The sequence below is a fragment of the Myxine glutinosa genome, chromosome 5 (genome assembly GCF_964187855.1).
Source record: "Myxine glutinosa chromosome 5, kmMyxGlut1.1, whole genome shotgun sequence".
Lineage (NCBI taxonomy): Eukaryota > Metazoa > Chordata > Myxini > Myxiniformes > Myxinidae > Myxine > Myxine glutinosa.
In genome coordinates, this window is record NC_136265.1 from 142,268,260 (window position 1) to 142,290,383 (window position 22,124).

The window sequence follows — 22,124 nt, forward strand, 5'->3', positions numbered from 1 at the left end:
TCAGCGAACTGGTTCTCCAAAGTTTTCAACCAGTGAGTCAGTTGCAAACCAGCATCCGGGGCTTGCGGGTCGGCGCAGAATTGCGATACCACCAGCATCTTGTTTCCCGCCATGTCCGTAGATTTTAATGGAATTAAGTGTTGTGGAAATCATTCAAGTCCACAACTTTAGTCCATCTGTTGGTTTAATTCCATTAAGACCTTTGACATAATTCTGCAAATACAGGAATGCAATAGAAATAAGGTTTGGCATCACATAGGTCAATCCATAATATAGTTCAATGAAAGCAAGCGTAATATTCGATGCGGCACGTACCGTTAGCGAGTCTACTAGTCATTGTAACATGTCACAGGAGAAGTCGCCTAGAGCAGCGGCCGCATCGGGTCTTATAGCCGCGCCCCCCTAGCGGTGTCAGCGAGCAGCGAGCATCACCTGGGTTCAGCGTTAATACGATTTCACTACATGGAATAACATGTTAATGATGATGTCATTGGCACCTCCATTATGACATCATAATTCGACAAGTACAAAACTTCATCCGATCAAGATGAAATTTATTGAGCTACATCTCGTGATAAATTTGGTGGAGAAAAAAAATCGTGACGTCATCGGTCACGTGGTTCAGCCGCCATATTTGTTTTAACACAAAAGCCTTAAAAGCACTGAAAACACATCCTGGCGAGGGTCTGCAAAGTGATTGCTCTTTCTAGTTCAAGGTGTGCAATTAAAGAGTGTGCTCATGTACAGTCACGTGAAAAAGTAAGTACACCCCATGTAAAGTTTTGACTTTTTCAACATATTTCAACATACAGCTATTTGATCTTCATTTCAACAATATCGATATAGGTGATATTATATAACAAATATCATGAAACATTTACATTTTGTAGTCCATTGTATAATTTAAATAAACATAAATGCAAATTTCGCAGGTGGAAAAAGTAAGTACACCCCTATATACAAGTAAAAATTTGAGAATTTGTGCTTATATAAAATGTTGGAAGCATTTCGTGTTAAAAGTGGTTAAACAAGTTTTTTAGGATAATTTGAGGGTGCTGAATTCAAAAATGCTGTTTAACTGGTTCAATTTTGGAGTCTTAACCTTCAAATTGTAAAAAACAAAATGCCCGCCATTTTCAGCATATTTTTTGCCATAACTTTAATTTTAAGCAACATAGAAGGCTCAAAATAGTGGCAATACCCATGTTTGTGATACTGAGGATTCCAAATTTACTGTTACCTAAGTTGTAACTAGTTTGGTTTTGCCGCCATGTTGAATTCCAAGATGGCATTTGGCATCGGAGAGCATTCAACATTCTTTGCTTAATGCAGAAAAACTTGGACAGGTGCAGCTGGATGAGTTTGTTGATCAGCGCCTTCTTCAGCCTCCTGATGGCACATGTCATATCAATTTCAATGCCGCTTTACATAGGAACAAAGCACAGACTTTCTCGTCTCTGTATGCTGTAGACTGCAAAGAAAGCAAAGGCAAAGAAACGACCATCAAGGCAGATAGAAACATTCTACAGTGACTTGTGACAGCTTCCAAAGCAGGGCGTGTGATAAACCTGGACCTGATTCTGCAGCATGAGCTTATGCCTGTGCCAATTTCACTTGCTGCCATGAATGGGAGTCTACATACAGGCAGTAGCGGTAAATCTCGACTGGCAAATGAGTTGATTCAAGATGTCTCAACCCCAGAACAAGTGACATTAACTGGAAGTACTTGCTTAGTAATTGATGGTCAAGCACTGGTGATGGCTCTTGGAAAGCCCAGTGGAATAACCACATTTGGTGAATATGCAGATGCGTTTGTGAATTCAGTGTTTGCCATGGGGAAAAAATTTGAGAGAGTTGACGTAACTTTTGACCGATACCAGCAGGATTCCATCAAGACTGGAACCAGAATGAAACGTACCCGGGCCTCTCGACCAATACGTTGGGTAATAGAAAACCAAAACGTTCCTCTACCAGACAAATGGACCAACTTTCTCTCACTTGGAGAGAATAAGGCAAATCTAGCAGAGTTTCTTTCTCAGCAGCTCATGACAAATGCGGTGTCTATTGCACCCACAACACTTGTAGTGGCTGGAGGATTTGCACAGATCACAGACGTGAAATCTTCAGATCCAGAGATGGACACATCATCCCTACAGGCCAACCATGAGGAGGCGGACACACGACTTGTTCTTCATTGCCTCGACACAAATAATAATAATAATGCATTTATTTTATATAGCGCTTTTCAGGAAGCCCAAAGACGCTTGAAACGACCATCAAATGCTGAAACAGTGGTGGTTTTAGTGCGTGACACTGACGTGCTGGTCTTGTTAGCTGCTCATTTTGATAAGATGCCATGCACTCAGCTGTGGATGAAGGCAGGAACTCTTAAGAAGCCAAAATACATTCCCATCCACAAACTCCACCAGAAACTGCCACCTTGCCAAGTGGAAGCGTTGCTGCCATTCCATGCAATTACTGGTTGTGACAGTGTGTCACAGCTTGCTGGCCACGGCAAAAAGACAGCCTGGAAGGTGTTTCAAACACACAGCCAATTGTTGACAGATCTAGGCACAGAAGATATCACTGAAGAAGTAATCAACAATGCAGAAAAGTTCATATGCCGTCTTTACAAGGTACCCGATGATGTGGACAGATGCGACGAGGCACGTGTAATACTCTTCTCTAAGGGTTGTCCACAGGAGACTCTGCCACCAACATCAGATGCAGTGAGACTACACATAAGGCGCGCACATTACCAGGCTTTTATTTGGAAGCGCGCAACCATCGCTACTCCAGTACTCCCCCAAGTAACAGACATGGGATGGACATACATCGATGGGAACTTGGTGCCGAAGTTGATGATGCTATCTCCAATTCCTAAGGCGTGTCGCGAGATAGTAACATGCGGATGTACCAAAGGATGTATAAATGGCCGTTGCAGCTGCAGAAAAGCTGGGCTAACATGCACAGGAGGATGTGCATGTGCATACAACAGACAACTAGAATGCAGAAACAGAACAGACTAAGATAGACAGGTAAACATTTGAGAATGCCAATATTGAGCTATACGGTATTTATAAAGTATAATTACTAAAAGGCAGCCATTTTGGAACTTTACCCCTTTTTTAAATGCACTTTAGAAATGATTTAATATCATTTTTTTTGTTCTAAAGAAATTAAAAGCGCAATTGACCAGTGAAAGTGATGTACATAAACAAATACACCCCAGAAATTACCAAAAATATGGCGGCCATCTTGGAATTCAAGATGGCGGCGAAACCAAACTAGTTACAACTTAGGTAACAGTAAATTTGGAATCCTCAGTATCACAAACATGGGTATTGCCACTATTTTGAGCCTTCTATGTTGCTTAAAATTCAAGTTATGGCAAAAAATATGCTGAAAATGGCAGGCATTTTGTTTTTTACAATTTGAAGGTTAAGACTCCAAAATTGAACCGGTTAAACAGCATTTTTGAATTCAGCACCCTCGAATTATCCTAAAAAACTTGATTAATCACTTTTAACACAAAATGCCTACACTATTCGAAAATTCTCAAATTTTTACTTGTCTACTACATTTATCACTACTTCAAACACCTAAAATTAGAATCAGGTGCACCAGCTTAGGTGCAAATGATTAGAACATCGTTAGAGAGGATCTTGGAGGAACCTGTCTTATTTAAACCTCAGACATTTAGTTTGGTTTGCTCTTTGTTGTTGAAGTGTGCGGCGTCACCATGCCTCGATCAAAAGAGCTCTCCGAGGCCTTCAGAAAGAAGGTTATAGATGCCTACGAGTCTGGGAAGGGATTTAAAAAGATCTCCAAACAATTTGAAATCAATCATTCGACTGTCCGGAAGATCATCGACAAGTGGAGAAGATTCCAAGCAACTGCCAACTTGTTCAGGCCAGGCCGCCCCAGCAAGTTCAGCCTGAGAGCAGACCGCAAGATGCTGAAAGTAGTCTCTAAGAACCCCAGAATGTCATCACGGGACCTACAGGTAGCTCTTGGCACTGTTGATGTCAAAGTGCATGAGTCTACCATTAGAAAGAGGCTGCACAAATTTGATCTACATGGGAGGTGTGCCAGGAGGAAACCTTTGCTGTCCAGAAAGAACATCAGGGCAAGACTAAAGTTTGCCAATGAACACCGAGGCAAAGACCAGCACTTCTGGAACGATGTGCTCTGGACAGATGAGTCAAAGGTAGAGCTATTTGGCCACAATACCAGAAGACATGTTTGGTGAAAACCAAAGACAGCATTTGACCACAAGAACCTGATACCAACTGTAAAGCATGGTGGTGGAAATATTATGGTTTGGGGGCAGCTTTGCTGCATCAGGGCCTGGGCAGCTCACCATCATAGAATCCACTATGAATTGTTCATTGTACCAGAGGGTGCTTGAGGATAATGTGAGGCCATCTGTCAGAGAGTTGAGGCTCAACCGAAGGTGGACCCTGCAACATGACAATGACCCTAAACATACCAGTAAATCCACCAAGGAATGGCTGAAAAGAAAGAAATGGAGGGTTCTGGAATGGCCAAGTCAAAGCCCGGATCTAAATCCCATCAAGATGTTGTGGGGGGATTTGAAACGAGCTGTGCATGCAAGAAACCCCTCAAGCAGCGCACACCTGAAAGAATTCTGCATGGAGGAGTGGGCAAAAATTTCTCCCAGTCGATGTCAGAGACTGTTAGACAGTTATAAGAAACGCCTACTTGAGGTTGTTTCTGCCAAAGGGGGCAATACCACCTATTAGAGCCAAGGGTGTACTTACTTTTTCCACATGCGAAATTTGCATTTATGTTTATTTAAATTATACAATGGACTACAAAATGTAAATGTTTCATGATATTTGTTATATTATATCACCTTTATCTACCAATATTGTTGAAATGAAGATCGAATAGCAGTATGTTGAAATATGTTGAAAAAGTCAAAACTTTACATGGGGTGGACTTACTTTTTCACGAGCCTGAACATCCATTCCTACCCCCCAATCCTCCACACACTCTTGTTTGGCTCCTTCAACTATGCTCTTGGTGTTCCCAACCCTACCCTCTCTGTCCTGTTCTTCTTGTCCTGTTCCGTTCAGTATAATAACTCTTCCACGAGCTTTGACTCTGTATACAAAAAAAACATCCTTCCTTGAGAACATTGCTGCAATATCGATGCTCATTTTGCAAAGACATGAATGTGCGATGCAGTGAAAATCACGAACGATCATGCTGAAAGGTTGGGTACAAGACACACTTGCTTTCTTTCTTCTTTTTTTAATTATCAGCACCATTGTCGTTGTTTGATAATTGGTTATTACCGGGTGGACGGAGGTTATGTTTTCACCTGTCTGTTACTTCGCAAAAAAAAAAAAAGTTGAAAAAAAAAGTATGTTGATCACTCCGGTTTGTTTGTGTGTATGTGTGTTTGTGTGTTTGTCTGTCCGCTCACTTATACTTGCCTACTGGTCATAGGTCAACATAGGCCAAAGGTCAACCACTTTCTCCAAATTTCTAAAATCCTAAATTTTCATCCAATTGACTTGAAATTTGAATAGGACTTACATATCAGCTAACTGAATTCAACCACCAACTGTTTTTGCGATCACTCTCAGCATAACAAGGTCAACATAGGCCAAAGGTCAACTACTTTTTTCAAATTTCTAAAATCCCCAATTTTCATCCGATTGACTTGAAATCTGAATAGGATTTGCATATCAGCTTAGTGGAAACCAACCACCAACTATTTGTGAGGTCAGCATAGGCCAAAAGGTCAACATAGGTCAAGTTACTAAAATTGTCAATTTTCATCACATCAACTTAAAATTTCAAGACGATTTGCATATCAGGTCACTGAATTCAACCCCCAACTATTTTTGAGGTCAAAAGGATGCTCTACTGAGTGCCATTCTACTTTATTCTCTTTTGCCAAGTGTCGCTCGATGAGTGATTTTTTATGTTTGTCTCTGTTTTTCTATGAGCAGAACATCTCAAAATCATGGATGGATTCGGACGAAACTTGGTGGACATGTTTTGTATGTGACAAGGACGAATTGATTCAATTTTGGATAAGAACCGGATCTGCATCCAGATACGAGAATTTCCTATGTGATTCTTCGCCATTGAGAGATAGGGCCAAAACAATATAGAGTACAGTATAGCAGGATATCTCCAACAATTTTGGACGGATTCGGACGAAACTTGGTAGATGAGATGGGTAGGTGACAAGAACAAGCTGGTTAGATGTTTGTTATGTGACGGATGCAGATCCGGCCCATCAGTGGGATCCAAAACGTAAACTGTTCAGGCTGGTTGTGGTATGCGCCCTACCGAGTGCCATTCTAGTTTCACCCCTGTTTGTTACTCTGTCTATCTCTCAGTGAGCAAGATAGCACATAAGGTGACTCCACTCTCTGCCACTCCATTCCTCATTCCTCAGATCGGCAGTCTGCAGCCTCCTCACTCTCTGCAGACCTGGACAAAATCACAGACTGGTCAAACAAGTGGAACATGTCTTTCAATCCTGACAAATCTCACACTCTTACGATGTCTCTCCGAAAAGACCGACTGGACAACCCTCCCATCTACTTTCTCAACAATCCTCTCCAAGAAGTTCTGTCGCTCAAGCTTTTGGGTCTCACTATCTGCCATGATCTTTCCTGGGAAAACCACATTTCCAAGCTGGCCTCCAAAGCCAGTCGCCGACTGAGCATCCTCCATCGTGCGAAGTCCTTCCTTGGCACACCTGAGCTCCTCACCACATACAAGGCTTTCCTCCGCAGCTCAATGGAATACTGTTCCCCCCTCTGGGCCAGTGCTCCTGCCTCACACCCAGCTCGGCTTAACGCTGTTGAAACCAAAGCTTTCAGAATCATTGGAAACTCCCGCGATGAAGCTAACTCCGAGGGCCTTTCACTCACTCACCACGGGCAGGTTGGTGGTTTTTCTGTCTTCTACCGACTCCTCTCCGGCCTTGCTCCCCCAGCTCTCTCTGTGCTCTGTCCCCCAAATATTCCTACAGGTCGCACAAGATCTGCCAGCAACCCTCTTATGGTTAAACTGCCAAAATCTAGGCTCTCTGCTCACCTTCACTCTTTCATTCCTCTTTTCTCCCGCCTCTGGAACAAACTCCCCCACTCCCTTCAATCCCACTGCTCCCTCCAGGTCTTTAAAACAGCTGTTCACCACCATCTCTTATCTTCCCCCATCCAAAACCTTGATCATTTCTATCCCCGCGAATTCACCCCAGATCCACTTTTTTTGAAATTCCAACTTCTTTCCTGGAAGTTCTTCCAGTGTCCATATGTTTTATACCTCTCCCACCTCCCCCCAAGCCCTCCCCTCCCACCAAGCCCTCCCCTCCCACATTTCTCCCGATGTCCTTGCTCTCAAATGTTGTGTTTGTGTCCTTCCCCCTCTCTCCCTATCTTGTCTACCGCTCCCCTTATTTTGTGTTTTATGTGTCGGTTTGACTTTTTGTGTGATCAATGTTAGCTCTTTCACGAGCCTCGATCTTGTATACAAAAAAAAGAAAAAAGGTTATGGACGGATTTGGACAAGACTTGGTGGGCATGTTGGGTGTGTGACAAGAACGAATTGATTCGATTTTGTTGAAGAGCCGGATATGGATATGATAAAAACAGTTAATTTTCTATGTGATTCGGCACCATTATGAGATAGCACTAAAAACGATAGGTGATACCCCACACTGCACAACCCCCTTAACATGGAATCACTTTAACATGAACTAAATATTCAGTTTCTATTTACCTAAGAATATATATATATTTTTAATGAATGAAGGGAGTCAAAAGTTACAAGTTCAAACTTACCGCCTCGACCGAAAACACGACCGCTAGGGTTGCGCCACTGGCGGCTAATCAGAGCGCATTTATGAGCGCCTCTCTTCTCAACCAATCAGCACACTCGCCGTTTTCCTGCTCTGTCTGCCGCCATTTTATTTTGGTAATTGTGCCGAAAGCCTTGGTATGCCGAAAGTGTCAAGAAAAAGCCCCTTCTTGTGTCTGCGGAGAGAAGGGAGTTGGTGGGCAATACACTAGTTCCAAGAAACCTCTGGTAAATGTACAAAATTTGTATTTTTATTACTAATTACTAATATCTATCGTTTAATGGTGTCCAATAAGTATTCCAGTTACTATATATCATTCCGATGCGCAAAATGGAGAAGATTGTCATGGGGACCGCAAGGCTAACCCCCGCTCTAGTAGGGAAAATGGCCTTTAAAATGCATGTTGTTGTTGTTGTATTCTTATGTCCCCGGAAGTAGAGCAGCTACCCTGGAATTGGCGCTTCCGGTCCATGTATCCTCAGTAACACATGCTTTATGAGCCCCGTTCTGCGCGAATGTCTCAGGGACCTATCCTATGCGCAAACCGGGGTATTATTGGTGTAGCACGGATGTTTCAAAAAGTTGTGGACAGTTTATAACAAAACTTGTTTTCTTTGTTTTTAGGAGGAGGATTCCATCTTTCTGCAGTTTGGTGCCACGACGCAACAGCAGTCACAAGTAATCCTTCGTTTAATGGAGGAATATGACTGGCACCGTTTTGCCATCGTCACCACGCGGCATCCCGGCTACAGAGACTTTGCCCACTTTCTGCACGCCAGTGTCCTCGGCAGCATCGTGGCCTGGGAAATCGAAGCCATCGTCACCTTGGAGCTGTCGGCGAGTGGCGATTCCGCCCGGGCCGAGGCCCTCCTGCGAAGACTCCATGCGCAGGTCGTGGTGCTGTACTGCGCCGACGATGAAGCGGAGCACGTTTTCGCGCTGGCCGAATCCGTCGGCTTGGCCAGTTCGGGCACAGTGTGGATAGTTCCGGGCCTGAGGGTCAGTGTGAAAATCCCCGATGCCTTCCCCATAGGGCTCGTCACCATTTCTTTCGATGAGGGGCAGGGAAGTCTTGCTTATCGAGCCCTGGATGGTATCGCCGTGATAGCGGCCGCCGCACATGCCATGTTCATGGCCACGGGGCATCTGCCAGAATCGGGCCATACGTGTGACCACACAAACCCACGCAACGCCTCAGTGTGGACGTCCTTTTATCGGTGAGTGCCATGTGCTTTATATTTTATTCCTCATTTTTATTCGCATTGCTTCTTATAACCATGCCTTCTTGCTCTGACAGCAACGTTTTTTTATCCCGTCTCCTGAACGCAAATTAATAATTTTGTCAAAAGGTCAAAGGTCAGCATCACATGAAATCATCAGTTTTCATCAGTTGACTTGAAATTTCAATTTACCATTTGAGTTTTGTCATCAAATTTTCAACAAAGTATTATTTTGATACTATGGAGAAGACAAATTAATAATTTTGTCCAAAGGTCAAAAGGTTAAAGGTCAGCGTCACATAAAATCATCAGCTTTCATAAGTTGACCTGAATTTTCAATTTACTATTTGAGTTTTGTCATCAAGTTTTCAACAAAGTATTATTTTGATACTATGGAGAAGACAAATTAATAATTTTGTCCAAAGGTCAAAAGGTTAAAGGTCAGCATCACATAAAATCATCAATTTTCATCCAATTGACCTGAAATTTTAATTTACCATTTGGGTTTTGTCATATTTTCACCAAAGCTTTATTATGACAATATGTAGAAGGCAAATTAATAATTTGGTCAAAAGGTCAAAGGTCAGCGTCACTTAAAATCATCGATTTTCATCCGATTGACCTGATATTTTTAGAAATTTGCATATTGGGTCACTGAATTGGTTCACCAATCAAAAGGTAGGAGTCGATTGTTTTGTTTTTTTTCAATCAAAAGGTCAAAGGTCGAGATTGTATAAAATCGTCAATTTTCATCCATTTGACCGGAAATATTAAGAATTGGCATATTGGGTCACTGAATTGGTTCACCAATAAAAAGCTAGAAGATGATTATTTTTTTTAGATCAAAAGCACAAAGGTCAAGGCTGCATAAAATCATCAATTTTCATTTTGTATTATTTTAAAACTGTTTTCGCTATTTTTAGCATACAGAAGAAGAAGACGACGGAATACAAACGGATGCGGCCGGGCTTTGCATTTTCAGATGCTTTATAGTTTTTCTTTGTGTTGATCATTCTCTGTTTCTATTATATTCTAAACCTTAATCAGCACAGATCAATTCCCATAAAAGAAAGTCATGAGTGCCACACAGGGAACAGCTATGTTCTTAGACCAGCTATTAGAGTATCTCGGGTAGAGTAGGGGGTGAAAGAGTGGGGAGGGAAGGGGCTTGGTAAGCAAAACCCACATCATACATAATAAAGCTTCTCAAAAGGTTGCATTTTAAGAAGCTTTTGTTTTTAAATCCTGGGCTAAGTAGTGCGAGACCAATTGATGTTGCTTATTAATGAGACCCACTGTCTTAACATATAATTATAACTACACATGTATTCCATTGCTATTTTCAGTCGGCACAGCCTGTTACTGTCTCAGCAAAGCAGCTGCAGTAGAGCAACACGTTTCACCATTGCTGTGTCAGTCCAGACATCAAGTAAGAAAATGTTCTCATCCCACTACTCCTTTTGAAATAAAAGTCCAAAAATAGATGTTTCTTTAGCAGATATCATGGATCAAGCAACTTTATTCATTTGGATTTGATCGATTTGAAGTGGAGAAGAATAATGTTCACAAAGGATGAAATCAACAGGATGTTGATCGAGGTGTGTCAACCACCATGGGAAACAAAGAGAAGCTGACGTTTCGGGCATTAACCCTCTTTAGTTCAGATGTTCATCCATTGCTCTACCTGTCCATCTACTCATATATAGACTCCCCTTCACCAGCAAGACTAGTTCTTCAATCTCATGTTCACAAAATCTGATTTCAAAAATCTAAAAAACTGAACTTAAAAATGTCACGATTCACGAAGACAAGTATTCCTTTGTCGCTTCATTCAGGTGTCTGCTATTTCTTGATTTATTTTGTTGATTTATTGGAAGCAGAAACTTTATCAAATTGGAAGCATCAAATTTATTGGAAGCATCAAGTAATTTATTGGAAACATCAACCTGTCAGAGTTGAGAAATACAGGTAAAAATTGGACCAAACGGCCTTTTCCACTGAATTGATATACCTATATTTATTTGTGGGACATTTCTAAAAGTAGGTTTTTTTTATAGTCATTCCATTTCAACTCGTCTAACAATCCAAAAGTTTCCCAAATGACCGTCTCAAATAAGGATCTACCTTTATGGGTAAAATTGGATAACCCCCGCTCTAGCAGGGAAAATGGCCTTAAAATGCCTGTTGTTGTTTGTTGTCTTTATGGGTAAAATTACCTTTCAAATAAGGTAGCTCTCCAGACGTGTACTTGGAACCCTAAAAAATGTGCCAAACCAATTTATATTCTACCTGTAAATCACATCTCTGTTTTATTGACATTTTGACATTTTGTGAAGCCTGCATCTTGACACTAGATAAAGATATTCCATCGAAACCTAATCCTAGGTACTTTTGACTAAAGGTTTCATGATCCTCTCTTTAGAGATCAGGATCTAATGTAATCTAAGGATCTAATCCTTTAGATTTCACCCCCTTTAGAGATCTCTTTATGTAGTATCCACAACAACAAACATGAACCAATCACATGTCAGACTCGATGGTGTAATGGTTCGAGCATCCACTCTGCATCAGGAGGCCGGTAGTTCAAATCCCGGCCGAATTATACCAAATACTTTAATAATGGTACGTGCTGCTTCCTTGCTGTAGGCTCTGCATGTAAAAGGATAAGAGCACAGACAATCCCTTTTGTTTTGGTTGGCATCCATGGGGAAGAGGAAATTCCTCCTTAGGAAATACCCCGCTGAGTTCCCGTGAAAAAATGGCGCCATTGCTGTGACGTGCCCAGGAAGTGACGACAACTTCCCCAAGCTCAGTGGCTGTTTGTTTCCTCTAACAGTCCTATGTTGTGTCTCGGGTATTCATGTGTGTGTGCGTGCGTGTGTGTTCGTGCGTGTGTGTGTTCGTGCGTGTGTGTTCATGCGTGTGTGTGTGGCAGTTATACGACGAGCCGTAGATATTGTTTAAAAAAACATCTATAATGTATTGTTGGAGTCAGAAAATTCCCAAAAATACTCCCTCATTGCAGTGAATTGTTTACCATGTGGGCAACTTCCCAGTGCATTGACACTCACACAATTACGAAGCATATGCATCTTCTTTCCTGAGTTACAATTGAAGAAATGCATACTCGAACCTTGGACCTGGGAATTGTACCAGATTTGATTCACTGGAAACACCTGCTCCCTTCGGTAGTGGCAATAGGGAGCAACTTTAAGTTAGAGTTGGCCATATTCCACTGAGCAGAATGTTCCCATGCACAACTTGAGTACAACCACCTACTTTCAACTCATTTATTCCTTCAAGCAAACAGACACTTGTGTTTAAACACATCCTTCCCCCCACACTCCCCACATCTATGATAACTATCGTTTTCATTATACTGTAACACAGATAAGTGGCATATTTTAGTATGATTTGTATAATTCTTGGAGTTTGTTTTATTTTTTCGATAACATCCAGTTTTCAAGTTTTTCTGTCGAGCGGTTCATCAGTGCATTAGTAAGTACGAGTGAGGTACCCGTGCTACGCACGGGTGGGAGGCCAGAGGCAAACAGACAATGCAGAAACGGCAAATGCTAAAGCATCAAACCAATAAATTCCACATTCCTGTAGCACTGTCAGTCGCACGTCAGACATGGACAGCAAGTTCGTGAAGGACTTCCATGAAAAACGTACCCGTTCGCAAACAAACGGGTACGTTCACGTCTAGAAACATCGATCGTGGGTCCGTGTTGAATCTGCATATGGGGATCCGCGAATTTCACGTTTAGAAAGTAGAAACCATCACGGCCATTTGGGGATCCGCGAATTTCACATTTAGAAAGTAGAAACCATCACGGTATTTCATCATTCACTTGAACTCGATATCTCTTTTTTCATTCCAAACAGCATAACTCCAATCACAAATTAAATAGCATTAATATAAAAAAATTAACTTTCAACAACATTCGTGACATAAACAAATATTTAAATCCTGATGTGAAGTTCCGTTCGATTCGGTGAATACAATTACGAATTCAAAATCGTAATTGTATTCACTCAATTCCAATCATCAATTGATACTTTAACAAAATACTGTTTTAAATGACGGTTGTATTGGGATATTATCAAACCTGCTCATTGCCGTCATCTGTCCACTTCCGGATTCGCTGCAGGTTCGTAATTCTCATCAAAATTGAAACAGTATTTGTCGAATTTCAATAAAAGCCACATTACTGTTCATATCGGTAAATACAGTGCATTCAGAAAGTATTCAGACCCCTTCACTTTTTTCACATTTTGTTATGTTGCAGCCTTATGCTGAAATCGTTTAAATTCATTTTTTCCCTCATCAATCTACACTCAATACCCCATAATCACAAAGAGAAAACAGGATTTTAGAAAGTTTTGCAAATTTCATAAAAAGAAAAAACTGAAATATCACATTGACATAAGTATTCAGACCCTTTGCTATGACACTTGAAATTTAGCTCAGGTGCCGCCCATTTCTCTTGATCATCTTTGAGATGTTTATACACCTTGATTGGAGTCCACCTGTGTTAAATTCAATTGAATGGACATGATTTGAAAAGGCACACACCTGTCTATATAAGGTCTCACAGCTGACAATGCATATCAGAGCAAAAACCAAGCCATGAGGTCGAAGGAACTGCCTGCAGAGCTCAGAGACGGGATTGTGTCGAGGCACAGATCTGGGGAAGCCTACAAAAAAATTTCTGCTGCATTGAAGGTTTCCAAGAGCACAGTGGCCTCCATAATTCTTAAATGGAAGAAGTTTGGAACAACCAGGACTCTTCCTAGAGCTGGCCGCCTGGCCAAACTGAGCAATCGGGGGAGAAGCGCCTTGGTAATAGAGGTGACCAAGAACCCGATGGTCACTAGCTGAGCTCCAGAGATCCTGTGTGGAGATGGGAGAAACTTCCAGAAGGACAACCATCACTGCAACACTCCACCGATCTGAGCTTTATGGCAGAGTGGCAAGACGGAAGCCTCTCCTCAGTGAAAGACTGAACGATGTTCAAATCATTTGCACCTGAGCTGGTGCACCTGATTCTAATTTTAGGGATTTGAAGTAGTGATAAATGTAGGGGTGTACTTACTTTTTCCACATGCGAAATTTGTATTTGTGTTTATTTAAATTATACAATGGACTACAAAATGTAATTGTTTCATGATATTTGTTATATTATATCACCTTTATCTATCAATATTGTTGAAATGAAGATCAAATAGCTGTATGTTGAAATATGTTGAAAAAGTCAAAACTTTACATGGGGTGCACTTACTTTTTCACGTGACTGTATGTCAATGTGATATTTCAGTTTTTTCTTTTTAATAAATTTGCAAAACTTTCTAAAATCCTGTTTTCTCTTTGTCATTCTGGGGCATTGAGTGTAGATTGATGAGGGAAAAATGAATTTAAACGATTTCAGCATAAGGCTGTAACATAACAAAATGTGAAAAAAGTGAAGGGGTCTGAATACTTTCTGAAAAACAAAACAAAAAAAGAACCACCTTTAGAGGCCATTTCCCCCCGCAAGCGGGGGTTGGCCTTTATCGGGGACCGTGGTTGTTGTTGTTTTTCGGTCCCCCTTTTGAAACAATGTTTTACGGCCGGATGCCCTTCCTGCCGCCAACCCTTTTTGTCGCCTTTTACGACAAGCAGGGAATTACCAGTGAACTGGTACTTTCTGAATGCACTGTATTATTCCATCGTGTTTGGAAAAACTGGAAAATTGGAAAAACAATATTGCTTATTTTACTCCAAGGGGTCCCAGGATTACCCACCCAAAATATCGTTGCGATCGTTTCAGCCGTTTTTGCGGTACCTGCGAACGGACGGACGGACGGACAGACAGACGGACATTTGGTGAATTATAGTAAGATTATAATTCCATCATCCCAACTTCGTATAACATTCCCATTATCCCATGCACACTCAGGTTCCAGAATACAACCTAACAACCACTTTTCACGTTCGTCCTTTGGTTTAGGAGCGCATAAAATACAGAGCACTTGGCCAAGTATGGAAATTGCTAATTGGCCAAGTAGTTTTTGATTCTACAGTATAAGGTTTTCATACAGAGATACTATTATGATCCTGTAAACCCCTGGGACTTGTTATACACTCTCCCACCAGTATCAGCACCACACGGTGCACGTTGACATCGAGAATTTGCACCCTCACTCACAACCCCCATCCCAATCCCCTGCGAGTATGAATCTGTTTTGACATCCAAAATTTTTCCGAGCACACCCCAAGTACAACTATAAAATTTCACTCGTTCCGTCTCGAGATTTAGGAGTCCATACTCTAAGTCACACACACACACACACACACACACACACACACACACACACACACACACACACACACACACACACACACACACACACACACACACTATCTTCCTCAACCCAAATGGAAGTGGTGTGCAAAATGTACGTTTCACGGCCAAGCGTTTCTGAGTAATCAGCCAGACAAACAAACAGACACCATTGAGTCCAGGGAGAAATCCCTATGGAGAGGCCTCACTTATTAAGACATTAAGCCAGCACATGACATCAGTAGTTAAAGACATGAGCAATGAGGTGCCATGAAGGTGCGGCCCTAACAACAAAAGCGAAAATCAAAACAATGGAAAACAAGTACAGATACATTCAAAGCACACCACCCAATGCCAAATAAATAAATAACATATCCTCCAGCGGGAGACGCTGCCGGGGTGCCAGGTGATGCCGCCGGGCAGCACATGGAGACGGAATTGAGAGGTAGCAGTGTACAGTAATTGATTGATTAAATGATTAATTTCCTAATTAAAATAAATAAATAATAATCGTTACATAATTAATTTCTTAATCAATTGGCTTAATTAATTTCTTAATCAATAGCATACCTAAACCACCACTGTTTCAGCCGAATCTGCAACTTTTTAAAAATTAATGAATGAATTGATTAAGAAAAAATATATAAATTAATTGATGAATTGATTCATCAATAACTCAAAAATACCATTTATAGCCAAATTGCCTGGTTATTGTCATGTTCAAATATCAGCTTCCGAACTCAAAAGGTGCCTGAGATATTGCCCAGATGAGAAAGAAACTAAATCGATAATCATTAAGTAATCAATCAATTAATTGATTAATCAAAAAAACAAAAAATAAGCTTTTTGCCAATGCACTTGTTCGCTATTGTGGCCAAATTTCAGCTTTCTATCTCAAAGGATGGCTGAGATATCGCCCGGACAAAGAAATAAACAAGAAAACAAACAAACATGAAAAGAAACAAGAGTGAAAACTGAGTACTCCCTTTCAGTGTGCGTCATCGCCGGGCCCCCCTCGGCGCCCAGCGATGACGTCATTCAGCACGTCGAGATGGAATAGGGAGGGAGTGGTGTACAATATTAGCCCAATAAATGGAGTTCAGAAAGAACAGGCAGGAGTGAAGGAGTGATGTGAAGGAGAAAAGAGAAGAAAATAAAACATGGCAGCGAAACTCGACACGTATGCTGCAAACATCTGCAAATCCAGGTGTAGTGTCAGATGAAGATTGTAAAATGTGGTCACATCACAGGGTTCCATGATCCACATATTATCCACCGTCCCTCCGTCTCGCTTCTCCCACTCTCTACCACTTCCCATTTACGACAGGTATGATAAGATGAGTAAGGAGAGCCAGATGTCCAGTGTTGACAAAGTGGGTGGCTTCTCCTCAACCTAAAGCTAAACAAGCATAGAAGAGACAGCGGGGGGGGGGGGGGGGGGGGGGAGAGGAAGTGAGAGGAAGTGAGGGAGCACGAGAGACGCAGTGAGAGAGTGAGAAAAAGAGAGAGAGTGGAGTGAGAGAGGGGGAGCAAAAGTGAGGGAGCAGTAGAGAGGAAGCGACAGAGAGGGAGCGATAGAGAGGGAGCGAGAGAGAGAGAGGGAGCGAGAGAGAGAGAGAGAGAGAGAGAGAGAGGGAGAGGGAGAGAGAGAGGGAGCGAGAGAGAGGGAGCGATAGAGAGGGAGTGATAGGTAGGGAGCGAGAGAGAGAGAGAGGAAGCGATAGAGAGAGAGGGAGAGAGAGAGGGAGCAAAAGTGAGGGAGCGAGAGAGAGGGAGCAAAAGTGAGGGAGCGAGAGAGAGGGAGCGAGAGAAAGGGAGCAATAGAGAGGGAGCGATAGAGAGGGAGTGATAGAGAGGGAGTGATAGAGAGGGAGTGATAGAGAGGGAGTGATAGAGATGGAGCGATAGAGAGGGGGCGAGAGAGTGTGAGCAAAAGTGGGGGAGTAAGAGAGAGGGAGCAAAAGTGAGGGAGCGATAGAGAGGGAGTGATAGAGGGAGAGAGAGGAAGTGATAGAGAGAGTGGAAGCAATAGAGAGTGAGCAATAGAGAGGGAGCGATAGAGAGTGAGCAAAAGTGAGGGAACGAGAGAGAGGATGCGAGAGAGAGGATGCGAGAGAGAGGATGCGAGAGAGAGGATGCGAGAGAGAGAAGGAGCAAGAGAGAGAAGGAGCAAGAGAAAGAAGAAGCGAGAGAGAAGGAGCAAGAGAGAGAAGGAGCAAGAGAGAGAGAGAGAGAGCGACACACAGAGACACACACACACACACACACACAGAGACACACACACACACAGACACACACACAAAGACACACACAGAGACACACACACAGAGACACACACACAGAGACACACACAGAGACACACACACAGACACACACACACACACACAGACACACACACACACACAGACACACACACACACACACACAGATACACACACACAGAGACACACACAGACACACACACACAGAGAGAGAGAGAGAGAGAGAGAGGGAGCGAGAGAGAGAGAGCGAGAGAGAGAGAGAGAGAGAGAGAGAGAGAGAGAGAGAGAGAGAGAGAGAGAGAGAAAGAAAGAAAGAAAGAAAGAAAGAGAAAGAAAGAAAGAAGGAAAAAAGAAAAGAAAAGAGAGAGAGAAAAAGAAAGAAAGAAAGAAAGAAAGGGCTGCCATTTCACAATTTCCATAAGTCCACCACACAACTTTTGGGCAACACTTGGTTACGCGACCTGCATATTTCAAATTGAAGTTTACATTTTCAACTTTTGGTGTCGCAACAAAAGGTTGCAGTAGAGTTGTGTAGCGTATACTATCGAGGCTTCTTTTTGATAGCGTTCTTGGTATCCTGTGGTCGTGGAATCGATGGCAATATTCGCTAAGTCATGCATAATCAGTTAATATAAAGGTAACAAAACAGCTTTGTTGAGATACCGCTGCAGAACCAGAGATAACATTGGACTCGGAGAACCCTCAATCACGCACACCAGAGCACAACATTGCGTGCAGAAGAAGGAAGCAAATGTATGGATCAAGTGGGGGAAACATGACATATGGATCTGCAGTTGCTGTAAAAAAAAAAAAAAACAAGAGAGAAGCAGGATTTATGAAACATAAGGAAAGTGGAAAGTCAAAGATTCTGCCATTTTCTATAGGAATGTGCAGCATGGTCCATATGTCCGGTAATCCTTGCCAGCATTTTCTTATGTTCATATTTTATGTCTATTGTCAGTTATGTTAGCGAGGTTGGTTTGTCTTGCGAATACAAGTAGTAGTGGTATGTCGTTACAATATATACCAATGCAATACCTTTAAAAGGGTTTTTTTAAGTACACAGGAGGTTCATATTCCACAAAGCTCCATATTACTCCCATTCCTCTGCTTGGCAGACAGCCGCTGCTTCTCTCTCTCTCTCTCTGCTGATTTGGAAATGATTAGACACTGGTCTGATAAATGGAACATGTCCTTCAATTCTGGAATGTCCCACAGTCTCACCTTATCGCTCCGGGAGGACCTTAGTCATTCGCTGTACTAAAAGAGGTTCAGTCTCTTGAACTTCCTGGCCTTGCCATCAGCCATGACCTTTCCTGGTCCAACCACATAGTGAAGCTGGGCTCCAAAGCCAACCGCAGACTGACCATCCTCTGTCAATCCAACTCTTTCCTTGGAGAATCAGAACTACTTAATCTACAAGACATTTATCAATAGCTCAATGGAGTAGGCTTACTGCTCTCCCCTTGGGGCTTGAAGTCAGCATCACATTAGTCTCTCCTTGATTCTGTGGAATCTAAAGCTCTCAAAATTATTGGAATCCCCCATGATGAGGCTGAAGCACAAGGTCTGGTGCTCTTGCATCGCAGACAGTTCAGTGGTCTCTGTTTTTTTTTTATCGCCTATTCACCAACATTGCTCCCTCTGCGCTCTTAGCCCTCTGGCCCTGCTCAGCAATTCCAAGAGGCACGTGTTCTTCCAGTATCGCTCCCTCTCTATTGCCTCAACTGTTTTATTCCTCCCGTCTCTTGTCTATGGAACTGCCTTCCAGAGACCGTTCTGTCTCTCTCCCTCCAGGGCTTCAAGCAAGCAGTACACCGCCATCTCTTGTCATCCCCGATTCTGACCCATGATCTTTATCATGTAGGATGGGATCTTTAAAGTCCACCAGCTCATGCGAGCAGATTGGACTCCCTGGTCAATGTCCATCCGAGATATAAATTGCTTGGTGATGCAACATTCCTGTGAAGCACCAATATGACAGCTGATCCGGTTGGGGATTGAACCCATGCAAACTTGACAGATCACAGGCATTTGAGTACGCTACGTCAGCACTATCCTGTCGGACAAATGCATAGTCTGGATTCAACAAACAATTAATGTAGTTGCCCCATTACACATTCCCAAGCAAGTGTTTCGCTGACGCATGATGCTAGATCCAGGGTTAAAATCCCATAATCCATTGTTTTACCAAGAACTAGCAGCAAGCTGATGAGCCTCAAAGAGCTGGGAGACGACTTATTTTTGCCCAATCTCCACCAAATTTTGCATACCTGTTGGTATTGCTCAGGGTTAGGTCATGGGCACACCAAAAACCCCTCCCCCTGTGAGGGGGCGGTGGGAGACCACTTCCGATTTTCACCTGTACAGTGCCACAGTGCAAGTGGTTTACTGACCCCTGCTGCAGACGGGGAATTATTATCCACGGAACAAAATATATTTGCCCCATCTCCTCCACTATGCCCCAACTCACCCCCTCAGGCTGCACCCGAATGGAGCGGTTGTTTCTAGTTTTTTGAATCAGCCTGGATCTGGCCAAATCTGCATGGGTCTTGCCTGGGTTTGAATCCTTACCCAGCTATAAACTTCCACGATGGCGTTTCACGTACATGGCAAGGAAACAATGGGTGTGCCATCCGTTTAAGTGCCACTTTAAGTGTGCCAATGTGTGTGCCACTTTAAGCTCGAAGACCCGTCTGCCAGCACAGATCCTTGGTGGACGTTAAAGACCGGCGTGTTTAGCGAAGAGTAGGCGAGTTATCTCCAGCATCCTGAACCAATCACAAAATCCCACCCAAACTCTCTTGCCAACTCACACCTGGCAAGCGTGCGCGCTATAACAATACCCTCGAGAGTTGACTGAGGCTTTCGTCTGGCAGTGGACCAAAAACAGGCTGATGAAGCTGATGATGATGATGATGAGGCTATCGTGATGATGAATGATAGAACCATGTATCACATCATGCATGACATATCATCATTATAGATGAACGATGATAAATCCATATCATGTCTATTATTGAATTGTGTCTGCAGTTCAAATTTAATAGCGGAAAAGACAATTACTTGTAAAATTTAAGTTGGATATCGGTGTGAATTGGTCCATTTTCACCCCAGTTGTCCTTCATGCTCTTTGATCACCATCAGTGTGATGTGTTGTAGAGTTTGCTTCTTCGTCAACATCTGAATGGGAGCTTTGATAAACTTTTGATAATTAAACTTTATACAATCATAAGGTTTTTGTTGTTGTTGTTGTTGTTGTTGCTGAACTTGGCCTTTTAATCACAGAGCATGTCCATTATATGAAATTACCAAGACTCGAGAGGGTGCGAATAGTGGTTTTAGAGTTGAGTATAATTAAGTTATCGAAGCATCTCAAAGGGAGTGAAGAAAGAGGGTTTGGTGTGGGATAGCTCATTTGTTAGCTTCACATCTTGAGCTGTGTGTATTAGTATTCACTTGCTAATTGGAGATAAATTCCACTATAAATGTCAATCTGGTTGACTGCCAGAAGGAAGCGTTATATCTCCCTCAGAGAGAGCAGTAAGTACGCTATCCCATCTGCCCTCGTATAGATTTCTGAGATCCCGTGGTATTTTTGCATTAATAGGATGCCTTGTGCCAACATGGTTGCATATGCCCTTGCAGATTGATGAAATGTGTTGTGGATGTGACATATGAGTGTGATCGACCAAACTGCCTCTTAGATTTGTATCCCTTAAAAAAGAGTGCTAATGATAATGGCATTGGTAGTATTACACTGATCACAGTAAACCGTACTCGGCAATGTTCAGGAGGAAATCTATTACTATAAAAGTGAATTTGTACATTTGTTCGTTTATTTATTTACGAACAAGGTACCCGTGCAAACAAACAATGCGGAAACCGTGAATGCTAAGCCATGGGACCAATAAATTCCACATTCCTGTGCCATCTTCTGTCGAGCATCAGACATGGACAGCCGGGTCGTGAATGACTTGGGTAAAAAACGGCGAATGGGAAACGATGAATCAATAAATTCCACATTCCTGTGCCACCTTCAGTCCAACATCAGACATGTACAGCCAGTTCGTGAATGAGTTGGTTAAAAAAACAGTGAATGGGAAACAATGAACCATTACATTCCCCATGCGTGTGCCACCTTCAGTCGAATGTCAGGAATTGAGAGCAGGTTCGTGAAGGACTGGCACAAAAAACGTATTCCGTCTGAATGGTTCTATCCCCAGTCAATGGCGAATCTGCATATGGCGAATCCGCGATTGTCACGGATAGAAAGTAGAAACCTTCACGTCATTTCCTCATTCATAGTTACACTCAAAATCTCTATTTTCATTCCAAACAACATCATTCCAATCATGCATTCATACTATAACAAAATACTTGGTGAAATCACGATTGTATTGAGATATTATCAAACCAGCCCATTGTCGTCATCTGTTCACTTCCGGATTTGGGAGCAGGTCCG

The 22,124-nt window shown here is 42.4% G+C and overlaps 1 protein-coding gene across 1 annotated transcript in view; it reads left to right on the top strand.

The window, feature by feature from the left end:
• Positions 1-22,124, top strand: part of GRIN2C (glutamate ionotropic receptor NMDA type subunit 2C) — a 317,789-nt gene that overhangs the window by 89,634 nt on the left and 206,031 nt on the right. Inside the window, exon 2 of the mRNA XM_078778806.1 lies at positions 8,477-9,069. Within this exon, the coding sequence (XP_078634932.1) occupies positions 8,477-9,069 (593 nt within the window). The remainder of the gene's footprint in view (positions 1-8,476; positions 9,070-22,124) is intronic.